Source organism: Danio aesculapii, chromosome 20 (assembly GCF_903798145.1).
Source record: "Danio aesculapii chromosome 20, fDanAes4.1, whole genome shotgun sequence".
Classification (NCBI taxonomy): Eukaryota; Metazoa; Chordata; class Actinopteri; order Cypriniformes; family Danionidae; genus Danio; species Danio aesculapii.
Genome location: NC_079454.1, coordinates 13,472,238 through 13,489,373, shown reverse-complemented (window position 1 = coordinate 13,489,373; position 17,136 = coordinate 13,472,238). Strand labels below are relative to the sequence as shown.

The 17,136-nt window shown below is 36.8% G+C and overlaps 1 protein-coding gene across 1 annotated transcript; it reads right to left on the bottom strand.

Annotated features, from left to right (window-relative positions):
- dsg2.1 (desmoglein 2, tandem duplicate 1) lies at window positions 1–17,027 on the bottom strand. Its single transcript, XM_056445658.1, has 14 exons — window positions 16,743–17,027; window positions 12,773–12,901; window positions 11,012–11,173; window positions 10,771–10,912; window positions 9,181–9,344; window positions 8,798–8,929; window positions 8,521–8,706; window positions 7,085–7,485; window positions 6,868–7,010; window positions 4,363–4,584; window positions 3,739–3,978; window positions 3,528–3,655; window positions 2,253–2,552; window positions 1–2,164 (listed from the first exon to the last, which is right to left on the bottom strand). The coding sequence occupies exons 1-14, from the start codon at window positions 16,794–16,796 to the stop codon at window positions 1,127–1,129; spliced, it is 3,441 nt and encodes a 1,146-aa protein (XP_056301633.1). The 5' UTR covers window positions 16,797–17,027; the 3' UTR covers window positions 1–1,126.
- Between the last annotated feature and the right edge of the window lie 109 nt (window positions 17,028–17,136).

The window sequence follows — 17,136 nt, the reverse complement described above, 5'->3', positions numbered from 1 at the left end:
GACATTAAATTACTTTTTATTGTCTTTTGCAGGTGGTTTCCATCATCAAACATCTGAAACATTTATCAAATCAACATTTAAAAAGGTTCTAAACAGTCTTATGCTGCCTTACAATATATTTTATTGACCCCTGAAAAAAGTGTTACTGTGAAAACCAGTACACTGTACCATACTTTCCCACCATGTAGATAACAATTTCAAAAAGCTTTTTTGTTGTACCAAACCAGAGCTGTTAATAGAAAAATCCCAGCACCACAACTGTAGTTTTTTTTCTTCTCTAATGCTGAACGAATAGTCCAGTACTCTATTTTAAATCACGAAAAAAAACAAACAAAAAAAACAAATAGATAACATTCATTTCATCCATTTAAGCATTATTGCTTAGAATGTGGGTTTGGTTTATTTACACAAACAAACAGAGTTCTAAAAAAACATTTGATAATTTCTTGTTTTCAAATGGTGTCTAAAAGGAAATAAGCAATACTGAAAAATACAAAGCATACCTGTGGTAGTCAATGAGGCACAACACAACTTCCCAAAACATACTTTTATAGTTCGCTTAATCTGAAAAGTGATTTACGAGTTGTCTTTTATAGTATGTATTTTGGAGACAACAACTGTCTGCCTTTCTTCATTATTTTGAGGTGACTGTACTTAAGGCAACTTTTTTCTGGCAGTGTACAAACATTCTCATGTATCTGTTTCCTACTGAAACAGATTTGCATATACTACACTGGAATGGCCTCAGGGCTACCTAAACTGCATATTATCATAAAACACTCCTTTACAGAATAAAACACACTCAATGCATACATACAGTAACATACAACCAGCAAAACATGCAAAAAAAAAAACAAAAAAAAAAACCAAACAAAGTAATGAAGAATATGCATACAGTGCACTACGCATACAGAGAAGTAAACTCAAGGGCATTAAAACCAGTTTTTCAAGAATTCATTTGCATATTCTCCATGACCCAACATGTTGACAACATGATACTCTACGAATTTGCACACAAGAGCTCAACTGCGTTTCAAGACTTGATTTAGCAACTTTCGAAACCCCAGACATTTTCACAACTGTTCATGTACCACGTACCGCTGTTCATGTACCTCATGTTGCATTGTTACTTGACGCTTTGTGTTGTCACAACCTTTCTCTCCTGGACAACGACTTTATGCGATGAAGGATTTTGGGTAATCTTGACAGATGACCCACCAATGCCAACATCACCAATAAGGGATCCTGCGGTGGATGCCTTGCCCATTTGAAGCCCCCCCTGGACGACACTCGATCCCCCTTTATTCTCCACATAAAAGACATTTTGAGATCCGCCATGAGTGGAAATACCATTGTTGATTGATCCCTGAATCACCTGCCCCCCTTGTCCTTCCACAAACATCAGGCCCTGAGATCCAGCAACCCCTCTTTGAAGAGTCCCCTGAAGGACTTGACCACTCGTGGCACCTCCGTCCACCAGGAGCAATTGTGATCCAGACAGATTACTAGTGTGCAGCATCCCAGTGTTGAGAGCCTGAGCAGGTCCACCATGGTCCACAAGCACCATTCTCTCGCCTCTTGTCAGGGTACTCGCTGCTATGTTGCCGCCCTGGACTACCATGCCCTCAGCAACTGGGGTGCTGTTCAAAACATACATGCCCTGTGTCATGGCAGGTCTTTCGGCGACCAGTACTGTGCTGGGCTGCGGCTCGACCATGTAGTACATTGGCTGTGGTTGCATTAGAAGAGTTGGAGCTGGCTGGACACTCGTTATCATAGTGGGGCGGTTGTCTGTAACAAGCACGTTCTCCACACGAGTAGATGATGCTGTGGCCATGTTGGAAGCTACGTTTACTGTGTTTACTCTGTTAGTGGCAATATTTCCTGTATTTAAGATGTTGGCGGTTGAGGACACCATCTCGGTGCGGTCCACTACAGGTTTGGGAGGGGGAGGAAGAGGAGCAGGAGCTGGGATTTCAGTCTTTTTACCTCCACAAATTTCAGCTAGAGTAGTGAACTTTGGCCCAAGGTCATTCAGAAACTCTAGGTCATTTTGATCTTCGAGTATGCTGCAGCAGCCAACTGAACCAACAGGAGAACCCTTCCCTTCATAATCATACACCATAGGGTCATCCTTGCCAAATCCGTCCAGTACACGACTTTTCTGTAAAACAGGTAGAGCAGAAAATTTATATCTAATCCAGATAGAAAGACTTTCTATAAACCTGCATTATCTGTGGCTATACACTAACCTGTGAATAGTATTCACACAGGTATCCATCAGATAAGGCCATTCCGTCAAAATCTCCAGCCATATCTCTACTCAAATAGGCATCACTTCTCCTGATGGAGTTCATGTAGTCCATTTCCATTTCATTGTAGCCCCGGCCACCCATTGTGGAAGTGGACTCCAGGAAGCCCGCAGCTCCTGCTCCTGCTCCTACTCCTACTCCTAGTCCTGCAGAACGCATGGCACCCACAGCCATAGAATCCTTTGACATGAAACCCATCATCCCATCAACATTGTCAGCTGGGCCCATTATTGGAACATCCTGATAAAGACAAAAGGATTTACTTTTTAGATTTAGAAAAAAAAAACAAAAAAAACATCAGAATCAGATTTTGGACTTGAAGATGTTTGACGATTTTCCACTGCATGGTACGGCATTTTAGGTTCAGTTGAATTGAACTCAAGTTTGTTTACCCCATTGGTGTGGATAATTTGGGCAGATATGAATACAGTAATAATAATCTGGTAGGCAACAAACAGACCTAATCCCAGTCGAAGAGGTTGTCTAAGATAGCTTACAAACAAACTACGGTACGGTTAAGTTCAGTAAAGGTAAGCTGTTAAAATGATCCAACTTCGATCTGACACATGTTTTTGGAGTTCTTAGGTTCCTTGAGTCGTGCAGCCTTGAGGTCAGCCGTGCTCTAACAAATCCCAGCGCTACCTCGGATTCAAGTTTTATTTATGTGATATGCAAATTGTCCCTCAAAGAGTTTGTCAGTGGCAGGTCTTCTGAACCCCTCAAAAGTGAGACATACAAAGGGTGTATTCACAAGTCTGGACCAAACACAATTTCAGGTTTATAATGAACATTGTGTTTGGTCCCGACTTTGCTGGTGTGAATACAGCCTTTGTTTGTCTCACTTTTGAGGGGTGTCCACTTTTTACAATACTGTATCTGGTACTTTTATTCAAATCTTTACCAAAATCAGATACTGATTGCGTCAATAGATTTGCTACATGATTGGATTTTGCTACAGTCAGCAAAAGCAGCTGTATTTTGATCAACTGACATGGTGTAGACGTTGCTCTTATTGTGAAATGTCTGTTTGAGTTTTTATAATCTGCTCAGATGAGAAAAAAGATTTGTCTCACTTAACTGGTAGCCTCACTTCTTTATATTTGGTTTGTACAAGGCCAAAAAACACGTACATGTAAAAAGTGGGGTACAAATGGAAGTAAACAGTGGAAAATCACCAATATTTTGTACTTGTCAACTGGATGTTGTATTTCTTACCCTATCCTCTCCTTGGCCCTCAGTATGGTAAGAGATGAGATGCTCTTTAGTGTCAAAGGGCATGTCTGTGAAAGCTCCTGCCATCCCAGCAGCTCCACACTTACAGAGCAGCAACAGAAGAGGGATGACTGTAACAGAGAAGAATGTTGTCATTTATTTTAGCAACATAATAACTATCAATCATGATCTACTTGTGAATATAGTAACTTACGCAACAGTGCAAGAAGTCCAAGGAAGAGCAGGCCAATTCCTGCAGGTCCAAGCCTGGACCCCTTCTTAGCACCTCCTGTTGCGGTTCGGTCACATCCACCCTGGTTTTTACATGTGCACACATCCACCTGCAGTTTCTGAGGATCTGGACATTTCAATCCCTGCTGATCCTTGACTTCCACCATCAGCTCATATGGTCCCGGCCATAGCTTTTCATGGGTCCTGAAGATGGCTGTGGTGTCTAATAAGAAAAGGAACAAAAGATTTCAACCACTGCAGTAGTGACATCCTAATCGACAGATCTCCCAGTTGTACATCATATTTTGGACTTCTTGCAATAAATTGGACAAGGTACATAAAGGCCCAATCCCTATTCTACCTCTTAGCCCTTCCCCTTGGCCCTACCCCTGGTTTTGTGCATTCACTTAAAGGGGTAGGGTTGGCCTACTCTTTAGTTCTTTATTTCTTTATTAGTTCTTTTATACTTTTAAGGGCCAATGGGAAGGGGTAGGGGTTAAAAAATAGAATAGGGATTGGGCCAAAGTTTTTAAACATGTCAGTGCCTCCAAGTGACAGAAATACACACACACACACACACACACATAGCTTTAATAGTTGTACATACCATTCATATACTCAACTGTCCATTTCCCTGTAGTTCCTTCTGAGACAATATTGAAATCGAATGGAGCTCCATTGGGTGGTGCATCCTCATCTTTTGCAGTAACCAAGACCGCGTCCTTGTCAGTACAAAGTGTCTGGACGTTGCTTATCAAAGTGGGGCAGTGGTCATTAAAATCCTCCACCTGAATGGCAATGGTGCCTGTTGCAGTCTTTGAAGGCAAGTCTATAAGCAAGAAAGGAATATAAAAATGTAATTAAAATAATGTTTGTATATTATTATAAATGCGTTTTAAAAGTGTATATAACGAAAAACAATCAAAAACCTAAACTGAATTCACAAATGAAATATTATTAGTTGGCAGTGTTACATTATAACTTGTAGGATGTGTTCAAAAACATCACAGCAGGGGTAGACTTAACCATTAGGAAAGTGTGCAATTTCTTTGGGCCCTAAGCTACCTAAAGGCTCCCAAAAAATCATTTTTTATATTTTTAACTTTATTATTGAAAATGTAAAAAAATCTCAAATTGCATCAGAATGCTTAAATCATTAGTGCCATCCTCCTACACACCACTATTGGACTATTCCAAAATGTTACTTGACTGCGCATCTGTAGAACTGCTGAATTGATTGACAGACTGTGTAGAAAATAAACAGAGCTATAATGAAGCTACCAAGTTCTGAAAGTTGCCATAAAAGGAGGAAATGGGAGGAAAGCAATACTACTAAAGGTAACAAACTCTGTATCCATAGTGTAGTCATACAGCATAAATCTAAAAAGTACTGTTGCTCGTTTAACCAGCCATTTTAACTCAAATTGCAGAGTAAAATTACTTTGTGATGTTTTTATTACATTATAAAGCCTAAATTCGCCATTTAAAAAGATAAACTACTCCAGCTCGATTCACTGTTTACATGTGCTAGAAATTTGGCCCGCTGAGGACATCTGCTGGTTGCAACCAGGCAACTACAATATGAATAACAAAGCCTACAGATTTTCACTACCTGTACTTTAAAATGATTTAAGAAATTGGAATAGGATATAATGGCCTAGTTACGTCATACACCATGTATTATCATGTACTTTATGTATTTAATATTTTTGACTTCTATTAGCAGTGTGACCCTATCAGAATTGTGACCCTGAGAGAGACAAAACCAGTCATAAGGGCAATGTGTCTTAAATAATAAATTAAGTTATGATATAATTACAGTAGGCAATTTACCAAATATACTCATGGAAGATGATCTTTTCTTAATATTCTAATGGTTTTTGGCATAAAAGAAATATCAATACATTTGACTCATGGAACATGGTTTTATGTAGGGCTGGGCCGATAAACGATATATAGAATCATGATAATTGATGTAATGTAATGTGTAATTATTTAGCCCACTTATCGTGTATGGCCATACACCCAAAGCTCTTCACAATCATGAGGTAGGTCTCTCCACACCACCACCAGTGTGCAGCATCCACTTGGCTGATGCAACGGCAGCCACAAGACAATGGCGCCAGTGCGCTCACCACACACCAGCTATTGGTGGAGTGGAGAGACAGTGATACAGCCAATTCAGTGGATAGGGATGATATGATGGTTAAGGGCCGAGAGGTGCCATGGGATTTTAAATGAACACAAAGACTCAGGACCTGTTTGTCATCTCATCCGAAAGATGGAACCCACTGACGGTATAGTGTACCCTTCACTTTTACTGGGGCATAAGGATTCACACAGACCACTGGTTGAGCGCCCCCTGCTGGCCTTACTAACATCATTTCCAACAGCAACCTAGTTTTCCAATAGGATCTCCCATCCAGGTACTGACCAAGCTAAGCCCTGCTTAGCTTCAGTGAGTCGCCGGTCTTGGGCTGCAGGGTGATATGGCTGTGGCAAAATTCATGTTAATAACAATAATAAGCTCTGGACCTGTTTACTCTATATTGATCTAAGAGCCAATCACACAGCAGAAATGTGCAACAATGGAAATCTAGTAGTGTGTTTGTGAATTTTCAGCCGCAAAAATTATCGGCCACCTTTTATTGGAACCTCTAATTTGTGGCTTTAGTCATTGTTGGGGTACTCTTTTAAATCTGGAAGCATTAACAACTGATATCAAAATATATATCGTCATTGTTTAATGTGGAAAATATTTTATTGAGATTGCATTTGTGATTGCATTTTTTCAGCCTGCGGCTGAAATTACCAATAGCTCCCGATTACTAAATGTGTTCCTGGTTTTCAGTAACCTTTGTTGATTAATGATGAGATAGTGCCATCTTCAGGACAGGTCATGTATCTGCATTATCTATTATCATTAAATTAAACAAGCAGTGCACTGAAAAATATGATTTGTCAAATTTTAATTCTGATTTCTATCTATTCTTCTGTCAGTAAACGACAACTTGCATATCGAAAATAAATACTATTGCTGCAGACAAATGACACAATCTGCATCCCTGTATAATAACAGACTGAAATGTTTTCCCTTTCCCCTGGAACTTGCCTTGGGTTATGCTGAGGACCTTGGCATAATAAGTGCCATTAACAAGATACTTGGACTCTCGGTCAGGAGCCTTGTTCATTCTAATGGCCCCAGTCTTTTCGTCGATGGTCAGCCAGTTATCAGGGTCAGATGATTTAATATACCTATTGGAAAAGGGAACATAGTTAGTTCAGGCTCATTTCTCATTCTCTCAGTGCTGGTTCTATGCAAAACATACTTGACGTTGGTTGCTTCCTTTCCCGTGTCTGTATCAATGGCAGGGTATCGAGCAATGACCTCAGTGCTATCAAAAGCCTTGCCTTCTGAGATGGGGATGGCTTTTGTTCCAGGAAAGAACTTGGGTCCTTCTGGCTGGTTTTTCACTTTTATTTTTACATCATAGAGCGGGACGCCTGACGATGACCATGAACTGGCACCTGTACCACCTCCACTGCCACTGCCACCAGCTCCGGCTCCGGCTCCAGCTCCACCACCAGCTCCGCTTCCTGCAGCACCACCACTTCCCCCAAAGCTGATAGTTGCTCCTTGTGATCCTCCACTCACAGATGGGTGAAACGGGGCTTTGTTGGCTACACCGATGCCAAGGTTCAGGTCTTTGACATCTTCATAATCAACCGCCTGCAGATAAAAACGGTTAAGGACTTTAAATGCTATAGAACTATGCGTCAGGATTGTTTTGTTTTGCGTGTGTTATCTTGTTTTGGACAAGTATGAGAATGAGAGTAGATCAGAGTAATTGGTGGTTCATTCCACTGTGGTAACCCCTGATAAATTTGGGACTAAGCCGAAGAATAGTGAGTAAGAATGAGGTTTTGAGAAACTGAAGTACAATCCATTTAACAATATATTGATTGTTCAGCTGATAAAATACTTCAGAAAAAAACTTTCGGACCAAATGTTTATATACGTCTATGTTTATATGCTGTCCATCCTAGGGTTAGATCGATAGACGATGTCATCGTCTATCGCCGATGGCCGATAGACATCACGATGGTGAGCTGGCATTGCAATCCTCGGCCCAGCCCCGGTTGCAGCGGCAACCCGTTCGCGAAAAATACACACTTAGGCCCTGTGTGTAAGAGTGTAACAGAGGCCAGCTAGCAAAGTGCTATGCAGGTAAACCTCACTCCTCTGACCTCTAAAGGTGCTCTAGCGACAGACGCTAAAGGCCATGGTCTTTAAACTCCTTGTCAGAGCAACTGACTCCCATACAATGAATCACCAGTTTGATCCCAGCTCAGACTGGGTTGGGTGCAGTAGGACCGGTGGGTTACATTTATATTTTTAATCATTATAATATTTTTATATAATATATAATTATTTTTTGATTGGCTACAGAATAAACTACTGTTGTCCTAACACTTGCCTTGTTTAAATGTTAAGCTTTATCACCATACAACCAGAAAACAGGTTAAAGTCGGTATTTTTATGATTAAGGCCTAATTTGCTGTGAAGAACTAATTGTGTTCTGAAATTTGTGTACGTATTTATTAAGGACACGTTTAATTCATGAGATGTCAAAAAATGCATCAATATTTTTGAAATCCAACCAACACTGGTAAAACTACTGACATTTTTGTGTCATGCCAATCCAACTTACAACCATGCTAGGAAATATCAAGAAAGAAAAAAGCACAAAAAACCATCACACACCTTGTCCAACATCAGGACCGCCTCATTAGTCTTTGGGTCCATGTGAATGCTGAAGTATCCAGCCTCATTGCCTGACGCAATATAACAATCACCTTCCCAGTTGTCCGTACCCTTAAGGTCCAGGTCACTAACTTTGAGCCTCATCACCTCCACTTTCTCTGTATTCTCCTCAATACTGGCCTCATACTGAGGAGAAAAAAAACATTACTGTTACCACATATCCACTGAAGCAACATGAAGTACTGTGCATGTAAACCTAGTATAGATATTTTCTTACTGGCCCTCCCAATGTAGGCACGTTATCATTGACATCATTGATCTTGATGGTGACCGTCCCTGTGGCGGCATTGCCACCTGGGGCTCCATTCAGGTCAGATGCTTTGACCAGCAGGACGTATTGATCAATAGACTGAAAATAAATGGAGTGTAAATACACGAGTGGAAAGTGGTAAATACTGCTTATTGTGTTCAACAAAGGCATCGTGCCTTTATATGTTCCAGCATCACCCACTTAAAACTGAAACAATAACAGCCTACGTCGGCTAGAACATCTGGTACTGACACAAAAGAAACTCGTAATTGCTGTTGTTAAAGAATCATCAGCGCAAACATGGAGTCTGTTGTGTTGGATTTCAGACATACATACAGTAACTGTCTCACCTCTCTATCCAGATTAGGATTAGCAACAACCACTCTCCCGTCGTTTTCCACCCTGAACATTGACTGCCCTGCTGGCTGCTGGTCAACAATCTCATACTTGATCTGAGAGTTTGGGTTTCCTGGCTCATCAGCATCAAAGCAATTCAACATCATCACTTCTGTGCCTGCGTAAACAAACAGTAAACAAAGATAAAATTACTTTAATTTAAAAGAGCTTGAATTGGTATTAATTAATACGTTTTAAAAATGTATTAACTTAATCGTTTGTTTACTATCGTCACCATCATAATACTCATATTAACTTCATATTCGAATGATCAAGTAGAGCAGGGTTTCTCAACCACGTTCCTGGAGGACCACCAACACTGCATGTTTTGGATGTCTCCTTTGCCTGTCACAACCATTACAGGTCTTTCAGTCTCTGCTAATGATCTGATGATCTGAATCAGGTGTGTTTGCTTAAAGAGACATGGAAAATGTGCAGAGCTGATGGTCCTCCAGGAATGTGGTTGAAAAACACTGAAGTAGAGGATGATTTAGCATTTTGCAAGCATGGTTTAACTCATTGTTAGCGTGTTTGATTGCGTTTTTTTTTTTTTTTGCATGATTTCACATGTCGTTAGCATGTTTCTAACATTATTTAGCACTATTATTGACATGATTTAACACACTGCTAACATTTTGAATTGGCTGCTAGCATCATTTAGCATGTTATCAATAATTAACCAGATTTAACAAACTGTAAAAAAAGATTGTTAGCATGAATTAGCATGTTTGTTTATTATCGTCACCATTATAATAATCCTTTTATCTTCATATTTGAATGATCAAGTGGAGGATTAAAGTTGGTGGCTAACTTGATTTATACTGTTGCTAACATTTAGCATGATTTAGCACTATGATTGACATGATTTAACACACTGCTAACATTTGCATTGGTTGCAAGCATCATTTAGCATGTTATCAATTATTAACCTGATTTAACAAACTGTTAACAAAGACTGCTAGCTTGAACTAGCATGTTTGCTTACATATTTTTTGTTTATTATTGTCACAATCATAATAATCCCTTTATCTTTGTATTCGAATGATCAAGTGGAGGATTAAAGTTGATTTAGAATGTTGCTAACATGGTTTGACTCATTGCTAACATGTTTTATTGTATTTTTGCATGTCGTTATCCTGTCTCTAGCATTATTTAGCACTATGATTGACATGATTTAACACACTGCTAATATTCTGCATTGGTTGCTAGCATCATTTAGCATGTTATCAGATAACATGTTATTAACATGATTTAACAAATTGACAAAACACGTTGCTGGCATAAATTAGCATGTTTGCTAACATATTATTGCATGTTTTGCATATTATTGCATTTTACTTGTTGTAGCATTGATTGCAAACATGATTTAGCCTTTTGTTAAGATGTTTTACTACTATTAAAATGATGATTTACTACTTTCTGCTGCAAAATTGTATTAGGATGCTGCTAGCAGTTTTCTAGCATAATTTAGCATGTTGTGTTTATTACAGAAGTTTCAGATTCTTTTCTTGTTTTAGGAGTTGTAACACCTGCAGATCACATACCGACAGCACTGAGCTCATCCACAGCCCCGGGATTCATCAGACCAAAAACAGGTGCATTGTCATTCTGGTCTTTCACTTTAATTCTCAGCCCAATGTCATTCTCTGCAATTGAGTTATCTTTGAACAAAGCGATGCCTGAAAGCTGTGGAGGTAAAGAAATGAATTAAAATTTAATAACCCTTGTCAATAAGCATAGGTGTTAAAACCACATTCATCATCATCATCATCATCAATTACTTACATTGTACTGTGATATGGACTCTCTGTCAAGGATCCCAGTTATTCTTACATATCCAGTTTCAGGATTCACCACAAACAAATTGAACGGCTCCTGATCTGCACCGACGCCTCTCAGTGAGTACTTCAGATTTTTCATTTGAGTGTCTTCCTTATCTGAGCGAATCTACATCAATTCGAAACGCATAAAATGAGCATAATACACACTTGACACATGGAAAAAAGCACTACGAATATCAATTCTTGAGATTTTGCTGCATTAATTTGTGAATGTTGTTGTAATACTGAATTTATTTCTCACATATGTTGTTTTATATGTCATTTCTAATTTCTGGGATGTACTTCATTATCGTTTGCATATTCCATCACATGACAATGAAGACATCACTTTATATCAGCTGCTAAAATTGTAAATCTCTGGTAAAAAATACTTGAATTATTTTTTATTTATTTATTTTACTCTCTGGTGAAAAATCTATTCTTTGTAAGCCTCCGTTAATTAATATTGTTAAAGGATTAACAATGAGCAAAAATATGCTAAAGTCTTTATTAATCTCAAATAACATTGATTAATGGAAATACAACTACAGTATTTGTTGTTAGTTCACATTAGCTCAAATTTTATTAACAAAAATGTGTTCGTTAATGTTAAATGAACCTGAACTAAGATTGATGAATGATTTATAATTATTTTTTCATTATTAATATTAAATAATCTAAATCAGGGGTGCCAAAACTTTTTCTTATGAAGGACCAAAATTCAAGCTCAATTGAGAGCTGTGGATTGAAAGTAAATATAGCAAACTGCATTACTTTAAAGTGGCCATGGGTAATTTCCTCTTTTATTTCATAAGTTAAAAAAAAATAATAATAACTTTAACCGTATTCACTAATGCATTAAAAAAATTTTTTAAATGTATATTAATTTAACAAACTTATTACTTATTGCTTTTTTGTAGCTCAATGATAAAACAAACAAACAAAAAGTTACATTAAAATAGAAATGAGAATCCCTGTAAAGGCATTCCCCAACCTTTCCCAATCATTTATCCTCTGGCAGGCCAAATCAAAGGATACAAAGAACCAACTTTGGCCCGTGGGCCCTAGTTTAGGCATCACTGATCTATATAATTAATGTTCTTTTTTCTTTTTTTTACATTTTTAAATATAATGTGGTCAAGTAAACACTATCAGTAAAAAGTCAGATATTTTTCATACATTTTGAAAATATGTTTATACACGCTGAAAGCATGAAGTAGTCTCATTTAACTTCTTTCAATAAAAGGTCAAATATGGGTTGAATAGTGTTCCATTATCATTTAGCAACGCGTAATATACAAATTATTATTATAAAGTAATTAAATAAAAATATTATTCTAACCTGTACTTATTGAAATATGTACAATAACTCATTAAAAATATTTAGTGTGCTCATACGAAACTATTTAATTTTATGTTTCTGTACATTTGTAAAATGAATGACATTTTAGTTCATGTCCTCTGTAAATCATGATAAATCATTCTAGCATAGACTTTTTTATCAGAAACAAGTGGAAATAAAATAAAACTATATTACATATTTATTATTTTGATGTTTATCTATGACCAATGTATTTTAATAATAATAATAATAATAATAATAATAATAATAAGCATTTATATTATTAGTTAATATTGTCTAATATAAACTAATTAAAAGTTACTTGTACATTGATTATACATTTAATGCTGATGTTAGTGTGTTTGATACAGAGGCTCGACTCACTTTTGCAATGAACTCTTTCTTGGTGTAATCTACATTCTCCTCTAGGATTTGTGGAGGGACGATCCATTCTCTCTTCTGCCTGCGGAGGGCCACAGAGTGCTGCGATCTGGCTTCAGCCTCAAAGACATGCTGAAATGACAGAAATGCATGTCAAGACACACTTGTTCAGGCAACTTAGTTTGTTTTCTGACATAGAGCAGAACAAGAGAGACAGATTTTTTTTTTGCATTCAATGCCCTGACTGGTATAATCATTCGGATAAGTATGATCTGTGAATGATTCATGATGAGTGAGTCATTTATAAATGATCGAAACTCTGTGGTTGCACTTTTGCATGAATGCATTGTTTGAGACCAAGATCATTCTGTCGAAATGTGCAGTATTTATTGTCTATGATGATATGGAGACTGTTTTTTTTTTTTTTTGTAATATGTAGGTCGATAATCTGGAGAAAAATCTTGAGGTGTTGAGAATCTAAAAACTTTAACTGTGTGAGGAAGGCTTAAAATACACTTGGAATGACCCTATAATTAAAGTAAGAAATGCAAAAAATGTAAATAAAAGTCCTTGTTTTTTGTATTTAGAAGATATGAATAATTAAGTGACTTTACACAACACAAACTAAGTAATAAATAACATTTTTTTCCCATTTCACCAATAAAAATGTTTCCAAACCAAACCAGAGCAGAACAATTTCTTATCTCAGAGCAACACTGAACTGTTTCTTTGCCAATTAAATCCTTTTCAACTCATTTGAATGCCAAATTTCTTAAAGAATCAGCCATGCTGAATGAGTCATAATCATTTGAATGAATTACTCTATGAATCAAACTGGGTGGTTTTAATGTTATATTTATTCACGACAGGCCTAAAGCAGCCAAGGTACCAGCCTAAAAACACACTCAGCAAAACCAATATAGTTTACTTATAATTTACTAAATGTTATCTGAGAAATATTGAGATATACTATAGTAACATCTAATAGTAGTGTCTTCTCTGTATTCAGACTGAATTAATCCAAGTATATGTGTAAAATGAGTTGACGGTAATAAACCTGAAAACATTTGGAACCACAGCAACAGGGCAGAAGTGATAACATCACTTCTAATTAAAAAAGATAAGATGATGAAATATTTGGCAAAAGGAAAATGCATTCCGTTTAAACCACAATAACTGTAATTAGACCACACACATTCAAGATAAAGCAGACACACGCACACAAACGCGCACACAAACGCACACACACACACACACACACACACACACACACACACACACACACACACACACACACACACACACAAAGTAAACAATTTCACAAACCTATGATGTAATTTCTATGATGCTTTCCTGTGAAATCTTATTATAGTTACAAAAAAGTAAGGAATAATGTACATCTAGCCAGTTGTTCTCACAGAATAAAGTCCAACAGGTTTAACAGCAGCCCAACATGAAATGGAGTGTTGGTCTATTAGACTGAAGGGTTTTATTCTGCAAAAACAACTGCCTAGATGTTCATTATTGCACTTTTTACACGGCATCTTGCCACAAAACAACACAATTCCACACAAAACATTGATCTGAGCTGTAAGGATTATTAACTCCTTCAAGTTAGCGTAAAGCTTATACAAAAACATAAAAGCTGAATACAGTCTACACTAACCTGTATATTATTGAGTCACAAGATGGCGGGAAACAAACAAATACAGATAAGCATATAAATATATATATGAATGTATTCACTAATGGTCAAGATAATTTCAGAAATGAGCCCGTGTTGTTAGTTTCAGTGGTTGTTATCTGGGAATAATATACCTTGGAAGGTCACGATTGACCAATCAGAAACAAGTATTCCAGACAGCAGTCTAATAACAAGTGTTAACTAATATTACGTGCTATAGGCATTATATTTTGTGTAATTACACAGAGGTTAAGTTTTAATACTTATACTAACAGCCTTAATCATCATTTATTCATGAATTTTTATTTTTATGATATAGAAATATTTTATATTAAATATTTATTTTTTAATTATTATTATCATTATTATTATCATTATATTTATTATTATTATTACATTTCTAACCTAAAAAAGATATTTTACACAATCTTATATTGCTATGGGAAATATAATATGCAGAGTATAAAAAAACAAAGCATTCAGTTGAGCTCTTTCATATCTACATAGCATATGGTGATAAAAGCAGTGATCTATTTCTTGACTGAGATTCGGCAGTCTACATTACTTCAGGTAAAATAATTCTCAGAATAAGAACTTGTTAAATACATTCTGTTGTTCAGATGAGATAAACTCGTTTTCATTTGAATGCGAGAAAGTATTTTTTATAAAATAGTTGACATTACAGTGCCAGAGGGTGGGGATTTCAACACGCCTGAAAATGAATAGAACAGGCTATAGAGTCTCGCAGATCTAGCTCGACTTCCGTCTGTCTGTGAGTGTTTGTGTGACAGACACCGCTTGTTCAGAAATGGCCTTTACAAAAAGGTTAAAAAGGTTTCTAAAAAGCTTAGCACTAATAATAATACTGTAAGTGGCTTTGGAATCTAAATATCTCAATTACAGACATTTCAGGTGCTTTCTTATTTAATTTACTGACCATTAACAATGATTACCAATGCACAATTTTTAGAAAACTTATTTACAATTTTAGAATTAGAATTAAAAAGGCCAGCCCACCAAAAAACATCAATTGTTGCCTTAGTTTTCAGATTAAAAAGTGACAACCTTCGCTGCACTTTAATAAACGCATTGAATTTGACCACTGATTAAGTACATATTCTAAAAATATTATGTTCGATGAAAACTAGAATAAACTTTATTATAAAGTCAATGAGACTTCTCTTTATGCCAAAGTCCTCTGTGACTTTATTAACATAAATGTCGTTGATTTACATATTGAAAAAAATACTGTATAAACAAAAACATGCTGTTAAATAAACAAAACATTACGGATTAAAAAAATAATAATCTAACTGAAGCTGAACTTAAAATTTACTTTGACAGAAATGTAAATGTTCTAAACAACAAAAAGTTGTTATTACGACATATTCCAACCCTTTGCAATACCCTTTTTTACATTTAAGTGCTATGGGACTTTTCCATTTAAGGGCGGACAATTGAAGAGATTCCCCCTCAGGCATTTCAGATACAAGCCCAATCATTTTTTTTCCATACTGACTTTATGAACATACACGTTGATTCATATACTGTGTCAAGAACACTACTATATAAACAAACAAGAAACAAACAATCTTTCAAAAGTGAATTAATATTAATGCAAATTAACGTTAACATAAACAGAAAGCAGTTAACACATAGTTACAATATAATTTATCAATGTCATTTTATTTAGTTGCAATGGACATTTATTATTATGGTTTAGCAATGAAGAAAATTCCTCTCAAGCTGTTCAACACTTTTCCACATTGACTTTATGAACATAAATAATGCAGCTTTACAAAACTGAAAACAAACCGACTGCTAAATTAATTTCAGTAATAGGCCTATCCATTGTTGAAGCTGAAGCGAACATCTAAATGAACTGACAAAAAATTGACCGGTTAAGTAGATGAACAAAAGGTTGTGATTACGACATAATAAAACATTTTACTATCCCATTTTTTTTTACATATAGTTGCCATAGCAATTGGACAACTGGAGTTATTCCTGCTCGGCATTTCATGGGTTAAGGACAGTCACAAACTCAACTGACTTTTCCCCACATAAATATAATTTAACGTTAGTCAGCAGAGGCTATATAAAAGTAAGGTTAACACATTTAAAGTACTAGACTGCTAAAACAAACAAACAATACAGTTTCAGTTTTATGAGAGCCATTCCGACGATTTCGTTTATTTAAAAACAGACACTTTCGAAGTGCAGAACGACTAACATGGAGTAACCTAGGTATGTCGACTATGGAGAGATGTTAAAACACGACAAACTTACCGACAATCCAAAACAAAGCAGGAACGCGACAGCAGGCGAAATTCGCCGGGCCATGGCCGGATGAACACTGTATTTCCTGAACACCTGAGCTGTGCTTCTGTCACCGGCCGCCGGTGGATAACTCTCGGTAAATAAATCCGCTGAAACAGCCGTGCGTCCCAAAGCTGAGTGACTAGCGATAATGCGGATGAGATCGATCCCGAGTGCTTTAGACAAACTCCTTATTCATTGTTTCTCCCACACCCTCACCTTGCGGGTTAAAAAGGAGGACCGAGCGTCACAAATGGGTGTGTGTGAGAGTGTGTCTAAAAAGTGTCTGTGTGTTTTGTGTGTATAAGAGAGAGAGAGAGAGAGAGAGAGAGAGAGAGAGAGAGAGAGAGAGAGAGAGAGAGAG

Bases quoted from the DNA above. Each gene is read 5' to 3' on its own strand.
- dsg2.1 (XM_056445658.1), bottom strand. From the start codon at position 16,796: ATGGCCCGGCGAATTTCGCCTGCTGTCGCGTTCCTGCTTTGTTTTGGA. The intron at 11,174-12,772 runs GTGAGTCGAGCC...GAATTGATGTAG, and splicing joins AGAAAGAGTTCATTGCAAAA to ATTCGCTCAGATAAGGAAGA. The intron at 8,707-8,797 runs GTAAGAAAATAT...TTTTCTCCTCAG, and splicing joins TGCCTACATTGGGAGGGCCA to TATGAGGCCAGTATTGAGGA.